Here is a 17,461-nt window from a genome sequence, read left to right on the forward strand (position 1 = left end):
AGAGAGACAGAGACAGAGACAGCCGGAGACAGACAGACAGAGACAGACAGAGAAAGATATAGACACAAAGGGAGGGAAGGAGGGAAGGAGAGAGGGAGGGAGGGAGACAGGGAGAGGCAGAGAGACACAAAGTGCTGCTAGAGAGGGAGAAAGGAAGAGGACAGCAGGGAAAAAATATAAATCCTCATGGGTATGCAAACCATCCAGTCAAGTCTACAGCCAGGTAGAGTTCACCTTTAAGGATCACTGGTCTGTATTTTTTTCTAAAGTAGATGCATAAAATTTCTTTTATTTCTTTTTTATCTTTTATTTGCTTATTTATCTTGGTGTAAGGTCTCACAGTGCAGCTGGGACTTGTAGTGATCCTTTGGTCTCAGCCTCCCCAGTGCTGGGATTACAGGCGCACCCCACCACACCCAGCGTCAGCATGGCACGTGGTACTGAGGATCAATCGCAGGTCCTTGTGCTTGTCAGGCATAGTATTTCTTACTTTTAATATTCTGTATATTTGTCTCTCAGGCAATGCTGTATTAAACTTTCACCTTTAGCCTTGCATAGAAAAATTAAGAACAAAAATCTGTTCTTTGATATTATCACATTGCATTCTACAGCAGAGAAGTTGGTAACACAGTAACATATACTTTATACAGCAGGTTTCAACTGGACACCTTGGTGATTCATGTTGGCCTACCCATTGTTTGATAATTTCTGATAATACTGACCAATTGCCCTCAGCCTTGCCCTGGACACCCCCAAGGCTGTATTTCTGATTCAATTTCCCACCAGGTAGGCCAAGGTTACCAGCAGGCGTGCATCTAAATTTTCAATAAAACTTGGCACATGTTGAAAAGTTCAGAAGAAAATATTTTCCAGGAGGAAAACTGCTCCGACCCTCACTTGGTCATTGGCAGTTCTGCTGCTTAAAACTAAAGCACTAGGGAGAAATATTGAGTCCATTTGTTGAGGATCACTACATGTTACTATATCCAGCTGGGTGCAGAGATCTCTACTTGCTTGTTAGACACTTCTCTGCATTGAACAATGTTACTCCTTAGGTTTTCTCCTTCTGTTCCTTGCATTAAGCAACATCTTTCTTCTTCTAAAGAATGAGAACAAACCTCACCCTCGTGCCTGTACCTTCCAGCATTCATGAGATGTGGGCAGAGCTTGGTTGGTCCAGGCAGCACACAACAGTGCTACTAAATTGCCTGCCTTCATCTTCAGAAATGCAAGAAGACATAGCAAATGCATGTGTGTGTCACACACACACACACATACACACACACACACACACACACACACACACACCAGCCATGTGGTCATTACAGAATGATGGAATCAAAAGGATCCCAGAAAAAAACAAAGCCAAACAATCAAGCCAAACAGGTTGAAAGGACTGTACTCCAAATAGTGCCTAAAAATCAGGGCTAGCTATGGGTTTCAGTCCTTCATTCAAGATCCAATTATTGATTAATATATTTTTATAAGGTCAGAGTACTTGAAATAGTTCAAGACGTGGATAAGCTACGCTCAAGGCCTGGCAAGCAGAACATCAGAGGGTAGCTGATTCATCAGTACAAGAGCAAGGGAGAGAGCCCGGACCAGACGCCGACCAAGAACAGAGCAAGCCAGGCACAGAGGGGCCACTTAGCGTAAGGCAGGCAGCTTCCAGAGTGAAAGCCTCATGTCAGCAATGGAACAACTATTATTTAAAGCCCAAACAACTCTTCTCCTTTAATAAATCATAGAAGTGTTAAAAGGTTTCTTAGGATTTCTGAATGAAGCGATTATTGTTTGTTTAAGATTTGAGATTTCTTTGAAGACAGACACTACTGGAAGCACAGCCTCGCTGTGTATCCGCATGGGGCCATCAGAACATCTCAGAACACAGAGCCCTGAGAATAAATTTTGCACAAATGGGCTGCCAAGGACTTCAGCAGACAGCCGCAGTAACAGAGCAGGAATGACACACAGCTATCTTATCAACCTGAACAGGATTACAGACAGAGGCATTCTGGACAGCTTTGTGTAACACTCGTATAAACAAAGCTTCTGTCGGACACACAGATTCACATTCTCTCCTCTGGCCCATCAGAGACCTTTTCTTGGCTGCCTACAGCCTGGAAGGAGTTAGTCAGTAAGGAAAACGAAGTGCAGACAGTCCACAGGACCGACGGTCCACTCATGTGTTGGGAGAGACAAAGGCATTTATCAGCTCTCCCTCATGGTAGAACTGGTTTGTTCTATTGTGAAAATTTGAACTGAGGTATTTTTTTCCATTATTTTATGGCTTAAATAATCTTTGAAATGTCAGACAATCAAAAACAGATCACTGTGTTCACCCACTAGTAGTCAATATGTCAAGTCACATGTATGCAATCCACACTTTAGCAAAAGGTCCCCTGGTATGAAGCAAATTCAGAAACCTCCTCATGAAAAATTTTGTGACAAAATGCAAGGAAAAAAGAGAAGCAGACCAAGCTGGCTGAGAAAACACAGAACCCTTCCCTAAGGATCCACAGGTGGTTCCTCCAGGCCTGGAGTCCCTCCTCCTCTTCCCTCCTAGGACACCTGCCCTTCTCTTGATGTGTATGCTGTGGTCAGGGGCCCACTGGTATCCCACTTGGATCTCTGGAAACTTCCTCCAGGGAAGGGATCTGCATTGGTTTGGGGGCTCTGTGCCTTTCCTGCCAGATACCATGGACAGGAGCCCTCTGTCCAGGCAGGCCTTAGAGGAGCATGTTGAGGAAGAGCACATGGAAACGGGGTGAAGGCCAGGACTCGGCAAGGCTCAGGCTGGACCCTAGGCGTGCCTTTTCTGAAACAACTATGAAGCCCTAAAAACTGCATAAACCTGAGCTTAGGTATCTGTACGTTGTGAAAATAAGGGTACTTCCTTTCAAATTAACAGCAGCTGAAACATTGGTTCCAGTCTCCAGCACACCACAGGGATCCACGAGATTTGTCCACACATTCCACGGGTGCTGGTCCCCTTAGCAGTGTGACCAACTGGGGTTGGGAGTTAGACCGCTGCAGTCAAGCAACTCACCTGCTTTCTTTTATTTTGTGATTTGCTAGGGTCCTCTGAAGTGCGAGGTTCAGCCGTTCGAACTGGAAATTGAAAAGAAATGTTTCTGAAATTTACCCAAGTACCAATTTGTTAGAAGAGACACATTTTTGAAAACTCACCCTCAAGATTTCATATTAAGAGGCAGAAACATTATAACTTGAATAATTAGGTTTACTGAATCTATGGCTTGGGACCTGAGACTAACCTTCTGTTTCTCCAACCTCAACGACAAGCCCCAGCTGACGAGATGTGTGGTCGCCCACGGGCCTTGCTCTCGACCCTGGCCTCGCTGAAGCCACAACAGGGTCCAGCTGGGGCTGCGTCCACATGGGAGAGCCAGGGTGGTAGGCCTGCTCGGCCCTCAGTGCAGGAGTCTGCAGCCTCACCTCCGCTGGGGCAGGAAGTCATCTGGATGGCCACCCCGCACCTCCGCCACAGCCTGGCTCGAGCCGGACGCATTTCTGTATTTTTCATACACATAAACTCTACACTCAGTTGACCTAAGCGCCCTTAAGCACACATTCACACCGATGCTTCGTGTGTGTGTGTTCTGGTCTAGAAACTTCCACGGTATTCTCTGTTTCCCTCCCTCTCTCCACTCTTTCTTCAATTCCTTCAGTCAGTTCTTTCAACAGTTTGCTTTTCATTGTTGTTCTTGTTTTTATGTGTTTGGCACAGGGTCTCACACACAGCTCAGACCCGTTGCAATTCTCCCATTTTCAGCCTCCCCAGTGCTGGGATTACAGGCGTGTGCCACTATGCCCGGTCTCAGTGGGCGGCTCAGCGTGCCCAGGCCTGGGGCTGATGCAGCACGTGTTGCCTGGATCGAACCCAGGTCCCTGCACTTTGCCTAAGCAGGCCTTCAATCTATTCTGTCACAAATATTAATGGATCGTTTATTTAAATGGAACCTAAGATTTATCTGAGCATATGCTGATTTTCCTTCTTTGAGCCAGGTATCCTCGCCAAATACTGATACCCTCTTCTTGATTTCTATTCCATGAGTTTGCTCACTTTTCAACATACTTGGACATTATAAGCTTTTATACTTCATAAACATGCGTTGGCAATTAGTGTCTCTTTTGTTATTGACAATTAGGAAATAAAATACTGATAAATAATGTTGGTATTTTTTGTATTTTATTCAAAACTCATGTACCAAATCTCTCTATACACATGTTATCTGTACAATACATCCAGGTATTTTCTCCATAGTTAACTCAAAGGAAAGTGCAGAGTCTTCCGGCTGTGTTCAATGTGGGGAAATCCTTTTTCCTTAATAACTATTCATATTTATCATAGAATTTCCACTAATCGAGGAACATAAAGGAATTAAATAGAGCAAGATTTTTAATGCAACAAGTTATGAAAAAGTCTTTGCTATACGGGTACATATGTATAGATGTGCATACATATAAAGTTTAGAAATTTGAAATATATTGAAAAAATTGAACCACTGGAAATAAAAGTGAATTTGATGAAGAATAAATAAGGAGTTCTTGTTAAAACCAATTCTTTTGCCACCAATACACCATAGATGAGTATTTCAAAGGTATCTGCTCTTTGAAGCAAAACTGCTATACCCCGATGAGTAAAGTTTAATTGTCATAGCTTATGCATCAGTCGCCCTTCAGTTGGGTTTTTGCCTTTATGCAGGTTTTATGTTTTCTAGAATAAGAACATCCTAATTTGTAGGGACAAGCTATAGTACTGCTTTATTCTAGAGTACAGACAGCCTCTGGCAGTCTCTTCAGAGCCTCAGACTCAGCAGGCATCTGAGGCGGGCAGCGTCCCGTGCTTCAGGCCAGCCAACGCAAGCGATGCCATTCAGTGAGTGAGTGACAACTGTGGCTGCTGCTCCACATGGCACCCAAGGAGCTCGCAGAACACGGACCGGCCAGCTTCCCCACAGCGGCCAGGCCCTCACCTCCACACATCTTGCTCTGCTGTCCCCATGACCGTGCTAGCGACATCACAGACTCTCCAGGGCAGGGACAGCCTCCTCCTCCCAGGAAGACCTGCAGGCTGGCTTGGGCTGAGCGCAGCTGAGTGCTCCCATTTCACAGGCTGTTCACCAAAGTATTAATGTGAGGGTGTCATCTCTGAACTAGACTCCTCAACTTGCGGCTAAATCTAGTGGCTCTTCCCCAGGGCTCTGTCCAAGTCTCCTCCTTCTTAATCCCTGCAGCCTGTACTGTTTCGAGGAGTTGCTGTGTGAGCAAGGAACTGTTCAATTCTGGTCAAGCCACCTACCTTTTCTAGTGATCCCTGAGGGTGAAACAAGGTTTCTCTGAAATTCCTTTTAGTCCTAAAAGTAAGTGAGTGTGGGATGAAAGTCACACTGACTGAGAGAGGAACACATCATAAAGATTTTCAAGTTCTCTCCAGCACTGCAGGAAAAGGCAAGCTCTCTGCGTGCTCCATCTACGCCTACAACAGTCCCGCTCTTAAGGGAATGACTATACCTTGTTCCCAGAGGTTGCTTGTGAGACTGTGTGAAGATGCTCCCCATCTCAAGAAGGTGCTATGGTACAGAGCTCAACAAATGTCAGAGACTCAAGCTCATAGATATTGGCAATCTCGGGCTCAGAACTCTGACCCAAGAGAACAGATCAAGCCTGGTTTGAGGAGAGTCTTCTGACAAGGAGTCAACAGGAAAACGGAGATCTTTACACGCATTTCTGCAAAGTGGCCAGGGAAACATGATGCTCTTTGAAATGAGAGGAGGAAAAGTTGGTATAAAATATATTATTCTATGAATCTAATTTAAAAATAATGGACACCTACTCTTGAAGATACAGGGTGTAGCAAGAGCTGGCGATAACTTCAAGCTAAGAGATGGGTGGTACTACTTCTGTATCACTGACAAAGAAGCTGAGGCTAAATCAGGTTCAGCAGTTAGTCATTAAGTATGCAGACTAAAGGATCCCTTTGACAAGAGTTAAGGTGGTATGAGATGAAACACAGTTTCAAACACAACTTTAAAGATGTTTTCATATATTTCAAGAAAATATTCTATATTTATTGTACTCTTAAAAGTGAGGCTGGGTGCAAGGGCACACATCTGTATCACAGCCCTAAGGAGGCTGAGGCAGGAGGATCGTTGACTTTGAGACCAGCCTGGGCTACAAAGTGAGTTCAAGGCTAGCCTGAACTGCACAGTAAGATCCTGTCTACAAAAGAAAAGAAAAGGTAAGAAAGCAAGTCTTCCTAAGCACATCCTTAAAAATACTCTTTAAAGACCCCCTCCACCAGGAAGCCCTCACCTCTGGGAAAATCAGCTTGCAAATGCTTTCTGCCAGAGTGTGAAGGTAGACGCGGCCGCGGCTGGTCTTTCTTTGAGGAAGGCTTTCTTGCACATTCTTCGCAGGAACATCCTGGTGGATGGACGCACTGGCTTCGCCACTCTCAGGGCCTTCCGCCAGCTCCTCTGCGGTCTCGCGTGGTCCTTGACTGGGGGCCAGCAAGGAGAAAGGACATTCCCCTGCGATCTTGAGGTCCTTCAGCTTCGTGCAGAACATGGCACCAGCGCTCCCTCCACCACTCAGACTTCTGGAGAGACTTTGCCTGACAGAGCAGCAGCGCCGCGACCAATCCAAAGACAGCAGCCTATGGGGCGTCTGTGGCAGCAAATGGACAGGAAGAGGGAGGAGAGTGACTTTCTCCCACTCAGAAAGCAGAAAAAAGTCAGATGCAAAAAAGCAAGGACTGCTATCACACATCATTTTCAGTTAAAAAAAAAAGAATTGGATGAATTATCAATTACAAAAACCCTTTAATGCATTTCTGGGTGCTGCAGTAGCAAATACAAGACGTTAGCATTAGCACGCTTCTCAAATAAAATATTTTTCTCTAAAATATCCTTCTCATGAACTACTAATTTCTATTTCCATAACCCATTAGGCCAAGTTTGATGACACAAGAGTGGCATGCCATGACAGAAGCCACATCTAAATCTGTATTTTATTAATGCTTGCATTACTCCATTCCATGATGCTGTTCTTTCTAAAATATCAGAATACCATAGACCAACATCACTCAAAAATACTAAAAATGAAATACACACACACACACACACACACACACACACACACCCAAAGCACATCTTTTCAGATCTGAAACTGACTTTTAGATGAAACTATCCAATGAAAATGATTGCAGCCAAATGAAGTATTAATCACGGTAACATTGAAATGTTATCATAAGAACTAATATTGCTTCCAAAACTCCTGGTGCTCAGAACATCGTGTGGGATCTGAAGAGATCCCCAGGTCCAAACACAAATGATACCCAGATAAACCAACAGAGCCTCCTGGGCCAAGCCGTGCTGAGGCTGCAGGCATCAGCATTTGGGTATGTTCCCTTGGTCTTCACTGGTGTCCTGCCTTGAAAGCAGTCACGAAGTTCCCAATACGTTTCTTGTCAGTTGTTGGTCACTGGAACTGACTAGCTGAGTTTAGTTCACTAACAATACTAAAAGTCCTAATTGGAGGGTCTTCCAGCTCTTTCCTACTTGTAGAAAATAAAAAGCAAAGTGTGAGTAATTGATGGCCAGCGCCATCCTCGTGCATGCCTGCCAGAGTTCTGGAACCTCTGAACACATTTCGTCTTAGAATCCATACGACATTGGTTTTATTATCTCTAAAGTCCAAAATGCGTAAGTCCAACTATTTACCTCATTTGAAATGCTGGAAAATGACAGTGCCAGTGTGCAGATGTAGCCTGCTCATCTGACACCCGAGCTAATGTGTTTTTTACCACCCAAAATGCATTTCAAGTTAGATCAATCAGACTTAGTTTACAAACTAAGATTATTTTGTCTCAAAATATGTACCACAAATTCATGTTAAAAATCAATCAAGAAACAAATTCTCCTTCTCACTGGCTGGTGGTTTATGAATCGTTCAAGACATAGCTTTATTTTTTAACCTGTAGGATGGGTATTTAAATTTTTTTTCTTCTCTACACCGTCATTATTTTCTCGGGACGTTATCTCAAAACACAACTACAAGCAAGCCACGAGCCTCAGCCCTGAGTCCTAGCACTGCGGGAGGCTGAGGTAGGTGGGATCCAAGCTCAAGCCCTACTGACACAATTTAGTGATTTAGCAAGACCATGCTCCAAACCAGAACAATACTAAGGTGGGGAGGCTGTGGCTAACGTTCGAAGGTAGAATGCCCTGTGTTCAATCTTTAGCATTTCAAAAACCAAAAACTGCAATAAACTAGAAGAGTATACCCAAAAGCAATTAAAAATAGAACACTACAGATTGACAAAATTATAGAATGGATGCCTAAAATAAAAAAAAGGTGAATGCCACAGGTCTACATTTAGAAAGAAAAGACAAAAGCCTCTTTGTGGCATTCACCTTTTGAGTCTTACTGATTATCTTTTTTTTGTCACATTTCTTGAAAAAGTGGGTTTTGGAGCTTTGTTCCATGGTTTAAATCATATTTTTCTACCATTGTTCAGTTTCTGTTTCCTACATTACTGTAAACTGCTCATCAAATTCAAAGTGTAAAAAGTCAAGGTTCAAGAATCTTTTGATTTTTAACATACTTGAATTCGTGCTGCCCTTGAACTTTCTTTTTCATGCTCTTGGCTGCCCTTCGCCTTGTGATGTCACTGGATTGCCTTCTACGTCATTCCTTCTGTTCATCAAGTACAGAAGGATGCCCTGCATGTTCCAGGCCTCCCTCCAGACTCAAAGGTGGAGTCATGGACGAGGCCAAGCCCTGCCCTCCTGGGGCTTCCACTGCAGCAGGAAGGTATGACCTAGGACACACAACTGCAGAGTCATATGGTGCTCTAGTAATGAGAATAGGAATTTCAAACCTTGTCCAATGAGAAAAACCTGAGCAGAGCTATGAAGAAATTTCCAGAAAGAAGAACATGCTTAGAGATCAAAAGGGACCTAGTCATGCTTGAGAAATAGAGAATTCTCAGCTGGATCCTGTGTCTGTGAGAACAAGGCAAGGTGCTGAGACGTACAACACCTGGAGACAAGGATTTCTCAAGACTTTGCAGAACGTGATGAACAGTCAGAACTCTATCGTAGCAAACACCAGCTGAATGGCCAAAAGCAAAATTATGAACAACTTAGACTCCACTTGTAGAGGTTGATCTGAGACGTACAATGAGAACAGATGGACAAATGGCAGATCCTGGCTTGGACTGAAACGGCGGCCACGGCATGAGAAAGGAAACGTAGCGCAGAAGGACTTGGGAAAAAAAACTCCAGCCTGCGGCTACTCACAGGATATGGGGGCTGAAGGAGAGGGAGGACCCATTCTTACAAATTTATTCGCAGTGCCGCAGGTCGGTTATGGTTCAGATTCAGAACGCCCCATGGAGGCCTTGTGTGCACAGATGGGGCCTGCGGACAGTGACTGAGCCATGCGGCACTGCGCTCCTGGTGCAAGGGCCCGTTGCTGAGCTCAGCAGCTGTGTGTGCTGTGGAATCTGGCACCCAGCCCAAATGAGGGACCCTGGGAGAGGTACTTCCCGCTCCTGCTGTCCCACCATTTCCTGACCACTGTGAGGCAAGCGGCTTGCCTTTCATCGGACAGGTCTGCTTCTGTGTTTGGGCTTGCCCAACATGAACGGAAACTTCTTAAACTAGGTCAAAGTAAACCTCTCCTCCTTAAGCTGCACTTCCAGGTCTTTTCTCCATGATAAGGAAAGTAATTAAGACAATCTCAGATACAGAAATCCTCCAGGACTGTGGAAGCAATCATGGTAGTAAATAATCATGGTAGTAAATAATCCTTGCTTGTGGATTCAATCCATCAGAACTACATCCAGATTTGGGGGTTGTGATATTTTATTGGCCTTGTAGGACCCAGAACACTTTAACTTCCTGATTAGAATATTAGTTTTAAAGTAATTTCTGTTTCTTCTTCAAAGGTGAGACATGGGAAAATCAACTCCAGTTTGCATTACTGGAAACAGCATTCACTTTGTGGACCAGTGAGGTCTGTGCACACAGGAGCTGTCTGCTGGGACTTTAAGGAAGATGGAAGGCACCCAGCTTACATTTCTGTAATTATGAGCCTAAACTCTTAAGACTCCCTAAGCAAAGAGGTCAAGTTTTTGTTGTTATTGTTTTTGTTTTGATATAGGGTCTGGCGACAAGTCTGGACTCGTAGCTATCCTCCTGTTTCAGCCTCCCCAGTGCTGGGATTACAGGCATGTGCCACCACGCCTGGTTTCGGGGCCGGCACACAAGGCAGCATTGGGGATCGAACTCAGGACTTTGCACTTCCCACGCAGGCTCTTAGGCCACTGAGTTATCCCCAGTCCACAACTGAGGTCAAGTTTAAGGGCAATAGTGACCTCACACGCACTTACCATATATTCCAGGTGTTGCCTTCACCTAAGTGTACTACCAGCACTACTTAGTGTGCTACTTAGAAGCAAGATGACACTAGACAGCTTTGGAGTTGCTGAGCTTCTGTTATCTCACCTAGAAAATGGTGATGTGGTGATGAAACAGGGCTTAATTAAGGATTAGGAAAAACACGCAAAGTGTTTGGCTTTCCCTGGCACCCATACAGCTATACTTTTAAAAGAATAAAATGTTTAGATCATATTCAAGCGTTACACCATTTGTCGCTTTACAAAAGATGTGCTGCATCTCCTTCAGACTATCTGGGTAACTTCTCACAACAAAGATTAAATTATCCAGTTGGCACTTTAGAGCAGGCCACACAGTAAGTGCTCAGGGACACAAGCGAGTAGCAATGACCATCGCACTGCACAGGAGGGTCATGCTAACAGAACGAGGAAATACAGTAATGATGGGCAGATTTATTATATCTACTCACAAAGGCCCAATAAGGTCATACCTATGAAACATTTTTACTCTCATGAAAGCCTATGTAAGGGAATTCTAACATAAATCAAGAGCTTGGTACTCTGCAAATAAAGAACATTCTCAATTTGAAGAATATGAATGTATATTGAGAAAGTAATAGCCATGCCAACAGTGAGGGTTCTTTTCATTGACTGACAATATAATAGAGATTCCATCGCAGAGCAAGAAGGCTTTATTTTTTTAATCCTATATCACCCTCTTCACTAGTTGTCTGCACATCAAATTCATTTAATAACATTTTAGGTTATGAAATGGGCATGTAATGCTTGGGGCTTGGAGCCTATGTCCTCTCATCACACCAAAGCTCCTGTATAAATCAAAGAAATCTTTGCCACTGGAACACACAGCATTTCTATAAATCTACATCATTTCCAGTGGGAAAATAAAAATCTTCTAACGGCCACACTTAAATAGAAGTTTTGTTCTGTAGTGTATCTTTTCCTAGAAAGTCAGATTGGAAAAATGGTCAGTGTTTGTTACACAAAATACCTTATCACTGATCACTGATTTGTAAGTCAACTGCTTTTTAGTACTGATAGATTCAGTGTTAGCACTTTTACCTACTTACTTTCTCAATGTTAACTCATACTGTAGAGAGATTTAGCTGATAGGAAGAGATGAGATGTTAATTGCCATGTGCATTTTAGGGCATTTGTGAAATCACTCGAATCCAGTTAAAATGGGGTGTGGGGCTCCTGAGGCATGTGGCTGGATTCCAAGGTAGAGAGGTGTACCTGGGATCATGTCAGGTAACATTTTGAACAATCACAAGCTTGTCTTATTTGAATAAAGGATTTTAAAATAAAAGACAGTAGTGAAGCTCCTGGTTCTTCCAATCTAATTCTTGGGATTTTTCCCAAGTTCATGTAGAGGAAAGATCATAAAGCAGAGCACCATCAAAGCTCAACTGCTGCGCACCCTTTATTGAATTGTGCTAGACATCATTAAGAAAAGTCAGTCAGAAGCCTGGGCCTGTCCATAGCAGGGCAGTGCAGCATGAGCCCCAAGGGAGCGGGACAGGTAGGCGATGCACAGGGCACACAGGGCTTGGGCAGAGCCCTGAGGAGTCAGGGGAGACACTGCTCTGGAGGTGGTTGTGGCCCCAGAGAGCTGCCCGGACAAAACTCATACTGGCTGTCCTCCTACCTCAGCCTTGCAGAATGCTGGGATTATGCGCATCCTCCACTACATCCAGCTTCACCGCCTTATCTTTAAATATCTTTCATCTTCTATTTACTTCAAAATGCAGAAAGTTAAAGTTCCTGCTCCCAGTAAATCCCAGTTTCCACTCTTAGTTCGGTATCTCTTCATAAAGGCCAATGTCAAAGCTTAGGCTGTCACACAGCTGTGTGAGAGCCGGAACAGCCATGAGGGATTATCTGTTGCGGCCCTTTGCACTTGCAGGTGGCAGAAGCACACATCGTAGCGGCTCTAGACAACCCCGATACTGAGGCGGAGGGCTGAGGAAGGGCCTCAGCTGGCGTGCCCAGAGCCTGCCCACGTGCAGTGCACCCTGTGCCTTCTCAACTTTGGTGGACCCCCAAAGCTCTAGTGCCTGCTTTGAGAAAACATTAATACTTCATTATTTTATTTTATTAATTTTCTCTGCATTACTAAAGATTGAAGCAGGCTGTACACGTGCTAGGCAAGTGCCCTGCTGTGCGTGAGCTGCGGCAGCTCCCGCTTGGGGCTTCACATCGTACGTGTACCAGGTCCTAAAAGTTGTCATCCCCAAGTTCTCACTTTCCTTCTAATTGTGTTATACCTATCTATTTGTATTTCTTCTTTTGAGTTCTTACACTAAGGAGACTATACAATATTTACACATGTGGGTCTGGTTTATTTAACTTATGAGTATATCTTCAAGTGGCATCCACTTCAATATAAAGGCTTCCGGTTTATCATTCTTTATAGCTGAGTAATACTCCATTGTATAAAATACCACATCTTTTTCATCCGTTCCTCAGGTGATGGACACTACTATTATAGACTATATTGGATTATTTTGCTGAATTCTTGCACCTACTATATTTAAATGGCAATGGAATATCCATCTCTAACAAATCTAAACAAAAAATGGGGATACAAATGAAGGACAATTTTGTATCTGTATATACAAAATTGTTAGGATAGATATATAGCTAGTTTCTCTTAATTCAAAGAGAAGAAAGATTTGTACTAATAATGTTCGAGAACAGGACATCATGTCTGCATCTTGTACTATGGATAACCACTGTGAAGACAACAATATGTAATGTCTTAATTACTGAAACTGTCCTAATGATTGGCTTTGAAACCATCCCATTGCTATGTTTCTCAATAAAAGTTTAAACAAAGAAAAAACAAAGTTGCCGTGAGTGCTTTGTCTCCGTGCCAACAGAGGCCTGCGCGCAGCTTCATGTCACACTAGCATTAACACACGCCGCAAAGCTGCTTCAGCCGCAGCCAGGTTCTTCACTGTGTTTCCAGGCTCTCTTTCTTGTGATTATCTTCCAGGCTTGCACTTCCGTGAGAGCCAACTATTCCAGGTGTCAAAACACATTTTCTAAGTAGCCCCCCTCATTCTCATCCCCCCTCTTTGTCTTTTCATGTGGTTACAGCCATCGGCTGGGCAGACCCACATATCAGAGTCCAACCTGGGCCGGCAGCCGGGGGTCACACTCCGCTGAAATGAACAGTCAGAACAGCTGAGTCCACTCTCCTGGAAGGAACAGAGCAATCAGGCAGCCCACGTCGCCGTCAAGTTCCACGCCGCTCAGCCTTTCTGTGTGAAGACACAAATATACCTACATGCCTGGCACCCAGCTTGAGAGGAAAAAACGTAAAGGTTTTTCTATGTTTTCCTTAACTATATTATTATCTGTGTGTGTGTGTGTGTGTGTGTGTGTGTGTGTGTGTACACATTTACTTTCAAAGCATGAGACCTCACTATACACAGAACTTCTTTCTGAAGCTCAACAATACTCATGAACTTTCTCACTGTGTACTTCCTTCACCAGGAAATCATCGAAACAAAGTCGTATGCGTTTCTCCCAGTTGCCTGCTTTATGAGAAGCGCGTGGGGCTCATGCACTAGTCAAATGAAGCTGTCAGTCTATAAAATCAAGTGTCTTCTGGAAACAAGTTTCAAAGAGTGTTGTTAATAAGTTGATTTGCTATCTACTCAAAACTCATTTAGTTTCTACGAATGACAATTGTCCTTTAATTACATTCAATGACTAATGCGAAATACACACATCCACACTGAATTTCCTTAAATGGCTACAATAAAAATGGATATAGGTAGGAAGACAGTTAGCACTGTTGACAAGAAATATCTGCACCAGGCAGCAGCAGCAAGAGGACGAACAGGAAAGCCCTCTTGGGACGCGCTGTACTTGAGCTCGTGTTTGGGAATGACTGCGGTTGGGACAGGGCGACTCTGGCCACAGGGCTTGCCACAGATGGAGCACAGCCAAGCCTGTGGGGAATGAAGGAAGTTGTGGGGACGGGCAGGAAAGGATGCTGCTGGAGATGCCACAAACTTAGCAGCCGCCTGGAGTGCGCTGAGGAGCCAGGACGCGGAGGCTGCACCAGGATTGGCAAGGATGGCGCTGACAGAAGCAGCTGAAGAAGCACAGAGACCTGCAAGAGTGTTGAGGGCGTCTCTTGCCCTCGGGTTGGCTCTTCAGTGTTCTCATAGTGTCTTGTAAGCATGCTTTATGAATTGGTGTCTTCAGTTCAGCAGAATATAAAAGATGGGAGGCATGAATTGTTGGCCTTCACAGAAGTACACCAGTGAAGCCAGAGGATTAATTCTTTGTGTGTGTGTGTGTGTGTGTGTGTGTGTGTGTGTGCGTGTGTGTGTGTGTGTGTGTATTTTAGAGAAGGGTCTACAGGGTGTTCAGGGTCTCATTACTAGATCGGACTTGTACTGCTTCGCCTGTTTACAGCCCCCCAAGAGCTGGGATTACAGACATGCATCACCACGCCCAGTCTCAATTGTTATCTCAGTGCACCCCTGGGGATCAAATCCCCAGTCTCTGCACCTGCTTGCAGGTGCTTTAAGCCGCTGAGCTATTTGGCCGGCCCAAATTCAGGCTGCTCAGGGAAGCTGAGGCAGGAGGATCATTGATAGTTTGAGGCAAGCCTGGGCTGCAAAGTGAAATCAAGACCAGCCTGAACTGCACAGTGAAACCCTGCCTCAACAGATTAGATAAATAAACAAACAAACAAACAAATAAATAAATAAGAAAGTGCTACATGCAGAGAAGATAGTTGCAGCTAGCATTCTGGGGTACACTTACATGTGAGGATTGAAGAGGGGGATCATTCTTATAACAGAGAAGTAGCAGTTAGAAAGTATGGCAGGGACAAAGAGAAGAGAAGATGAAGAGAAGAGAACATTCGCCAAAAGAGGCGAATGTCGCAAGAGTGCACGGGAGATTTTGAGGACAGCATTTGATTTTTACATTAGAAGGAAATTTATGACTATCATGAGAGAAATGTTACAAACAGCAGTGGACTGAACATGAGAAGAAATGAGTTTGTTGAGCATATTGATGATAATTGAGTACAGACTAAGTAAAACCAATGGATTAAGGAAGAGCACATTAGAAAAATGTTCTGACTATAGAGATCTTTTTCTTTTCATCTCAGCTGATGGCTTTCTGTAGACAGGTAAGCTATGCGGTGTTCGAAGTGAGTTCCAACAACACCATTGTACAGGGTCTGATGCTTAAGTTTCAGAAAATCAGAAGCCACTGCCACCCCAACCCTCGGAACGACAGCAAGCAGACCAACTACACAACCACAGTTGTGAAAACACAATTCAAACGGTCGTGAGAAACTGCAGCTGAAGTCATGCGTGGTGCCCGCTGAAGGTCGCCCACCACGGAGCAGGACTGCAGGAGAACCTCTGGCACCTCTTCACGCTGGTGCTGCCAGAAGGGAGGACTACAGCAAGAGAATAAAAGGAAGTCAGGCAAGCCCACGCTTGCTTGTCAGGGAAGTATATCACTACACACGCAGGAATCCCAGTGGATCCACGACCCCTGGATAACTCACCAACAGAGTGAAAAGAGAACCCGTGAACTGGGAAAAAATTACAGTTAACTGCCCCCCTCACAAAGACCTTCTGTCTAGAACATATAAGGAATTAAAAGAAAATCAGGCCCTCAAAATTCAAAGACCCAATTCAAAAATGGGCATCTGAGATGAATACACATTCCTCAGATGAAGAAATACAAATAAATATGTGAAAAAAGTTGAGCATCATTGGTCATTTGGGAAATGCAATTGAAAATGCTGATATTCCATCTCACCCCAGAAAGAACAGCTGTCATCAAGAAGACAACCAATAACAAATGCTGGAGGGGCTGTGGGGCAAAGGAGCCTTCGCCACTGTTGGTGGGCGTGAAGACTGGTACAACCACTGTGGAAATCATTGTGGGATTCCTCATGAGGCTGGGATTGGTGATTGCAGTCAAACGAGTTATTGTCCTCCTGGGTATTTTTCCAGAAGAACTGAAAACATCATAGCACAGCAGTATATATGCACCCATATTTATAGCAGCACAATTTGTCACAGCTAAATCCTGGAAGCAACTCAAATACCTACAACTGAGAAATGGATAAGGAAAATGTGGCATCTTTATACAATTCAGTATTATTCAGCTATAAGAAAGGATAAATGTGAGAGTTTTCTCAGTAAATGGATGCAACTAGAGACCATACACTTAAGTGAAATAAATGAGACCCGCATGTGCAAACGCTGTATTGTCTCCTTAGGGCAAGTATCTGAAAGAGTAAGTAAAATCTGAAGGGTACAGTAGACACTATGAAGAGGGAATGAACCTGCCTAAAAGGAAGGAATTACTGAGATGAGGAGAAGGACAGGAGAGGGTGTAGGAAAAGAGATACGTCTGTGTACGCAAGCAGGACGGCTTGGATAATTGCACTTGGGATTTCTGCTGCGCTATAGAAAGCAACAGATAATGCTGAACTTTTTTTCTCTTCATTTTTCACTTTTTCCTTTTTCTCTCTTAATTTCTTATAACTTTTTTCCTTTTTCTAATTTTGCATGAATATAACTGGTAATCAGAACAACTGATTTGAAGACAGCACTATGCAATACAACAAATACTATTGCATTCATATTAATTTGTTTAGTGAAATTATGCATCATTTCTATTTTTTTTCTTTTTTATTACTATTTTGTATTCTCCTTAAAAAAAAATAAAAAGAAAAGGAAATTCAGCAGGATTCCAGGATACACGGAAAGCTCATTGCAATTGCTGTGCTGTCAGCAAACTAGGAAATGACAGGTCACAACGCGCACGTTGGATGACATCAACACATGCAGACTGTGTTGGGACATGTCCAGCCCAAGGTCTGCATGCCGGGCATTTAATGTTACAAATGCTGGTGAGATCAGTTAAGCAAGCCTCAATAAATGAAATACATTGCTATAGAAGTCATTAAGGCACCCATTTTCCCTAATCCAGGGCATACATTCAATGTAATCCCACTTAGTA

General features: G+C 43.8%; 1 protein-coding gene across 5 annotated transcripts in view; it reads right to left on the bottom strand.

The window, feature by feature from the left end:
- Gucy1a1 (guanylate cyclase 1 soluble subunit alpha 1) overlaps positions 1-17,461 on the bottom strand; it is a 53,992-nt gene that overhangs the window by 20,874 nt on the left and 15,657 nt on the right. For all 5 annotated transcript variants that reach the window (XM_023723704.1, XM_023723703.1, XM_004638714.2 and 2 more), the window contains exons 2-3: positions 6,337-6,690; positions 3,050-3,111 (exon numbers count right to left, since the gene is read on the bottom strand). In XM_023723704.1, coding sequence (XP_023579472.1) covers positions 3,050-3,111; positions 6,337-6,591 — 317 coding nt within the window. In that variant the 5' untranslated portion in view covers positions 6,592-6,690. The remainder of the gene's footprint in view (positions 1-3,049; positions 3,112-6,336; positions 6,691-17,461) is intronic.

Source organism: Octodon degus, unplaced genomic scaffold, assembly GCF_000260255.1.
Source record: "Octodon degus isolate 3935 unplaced genomic scaffold, OctDeg1.0 scaffold00101, whole genome shotgun sequence".
NCBI classification, from domain to species: Eukaryota; Metazoa; Chordata; class Mammalia; order Rodentia; family Octodontidae; genus Octodon; species Octodon degus.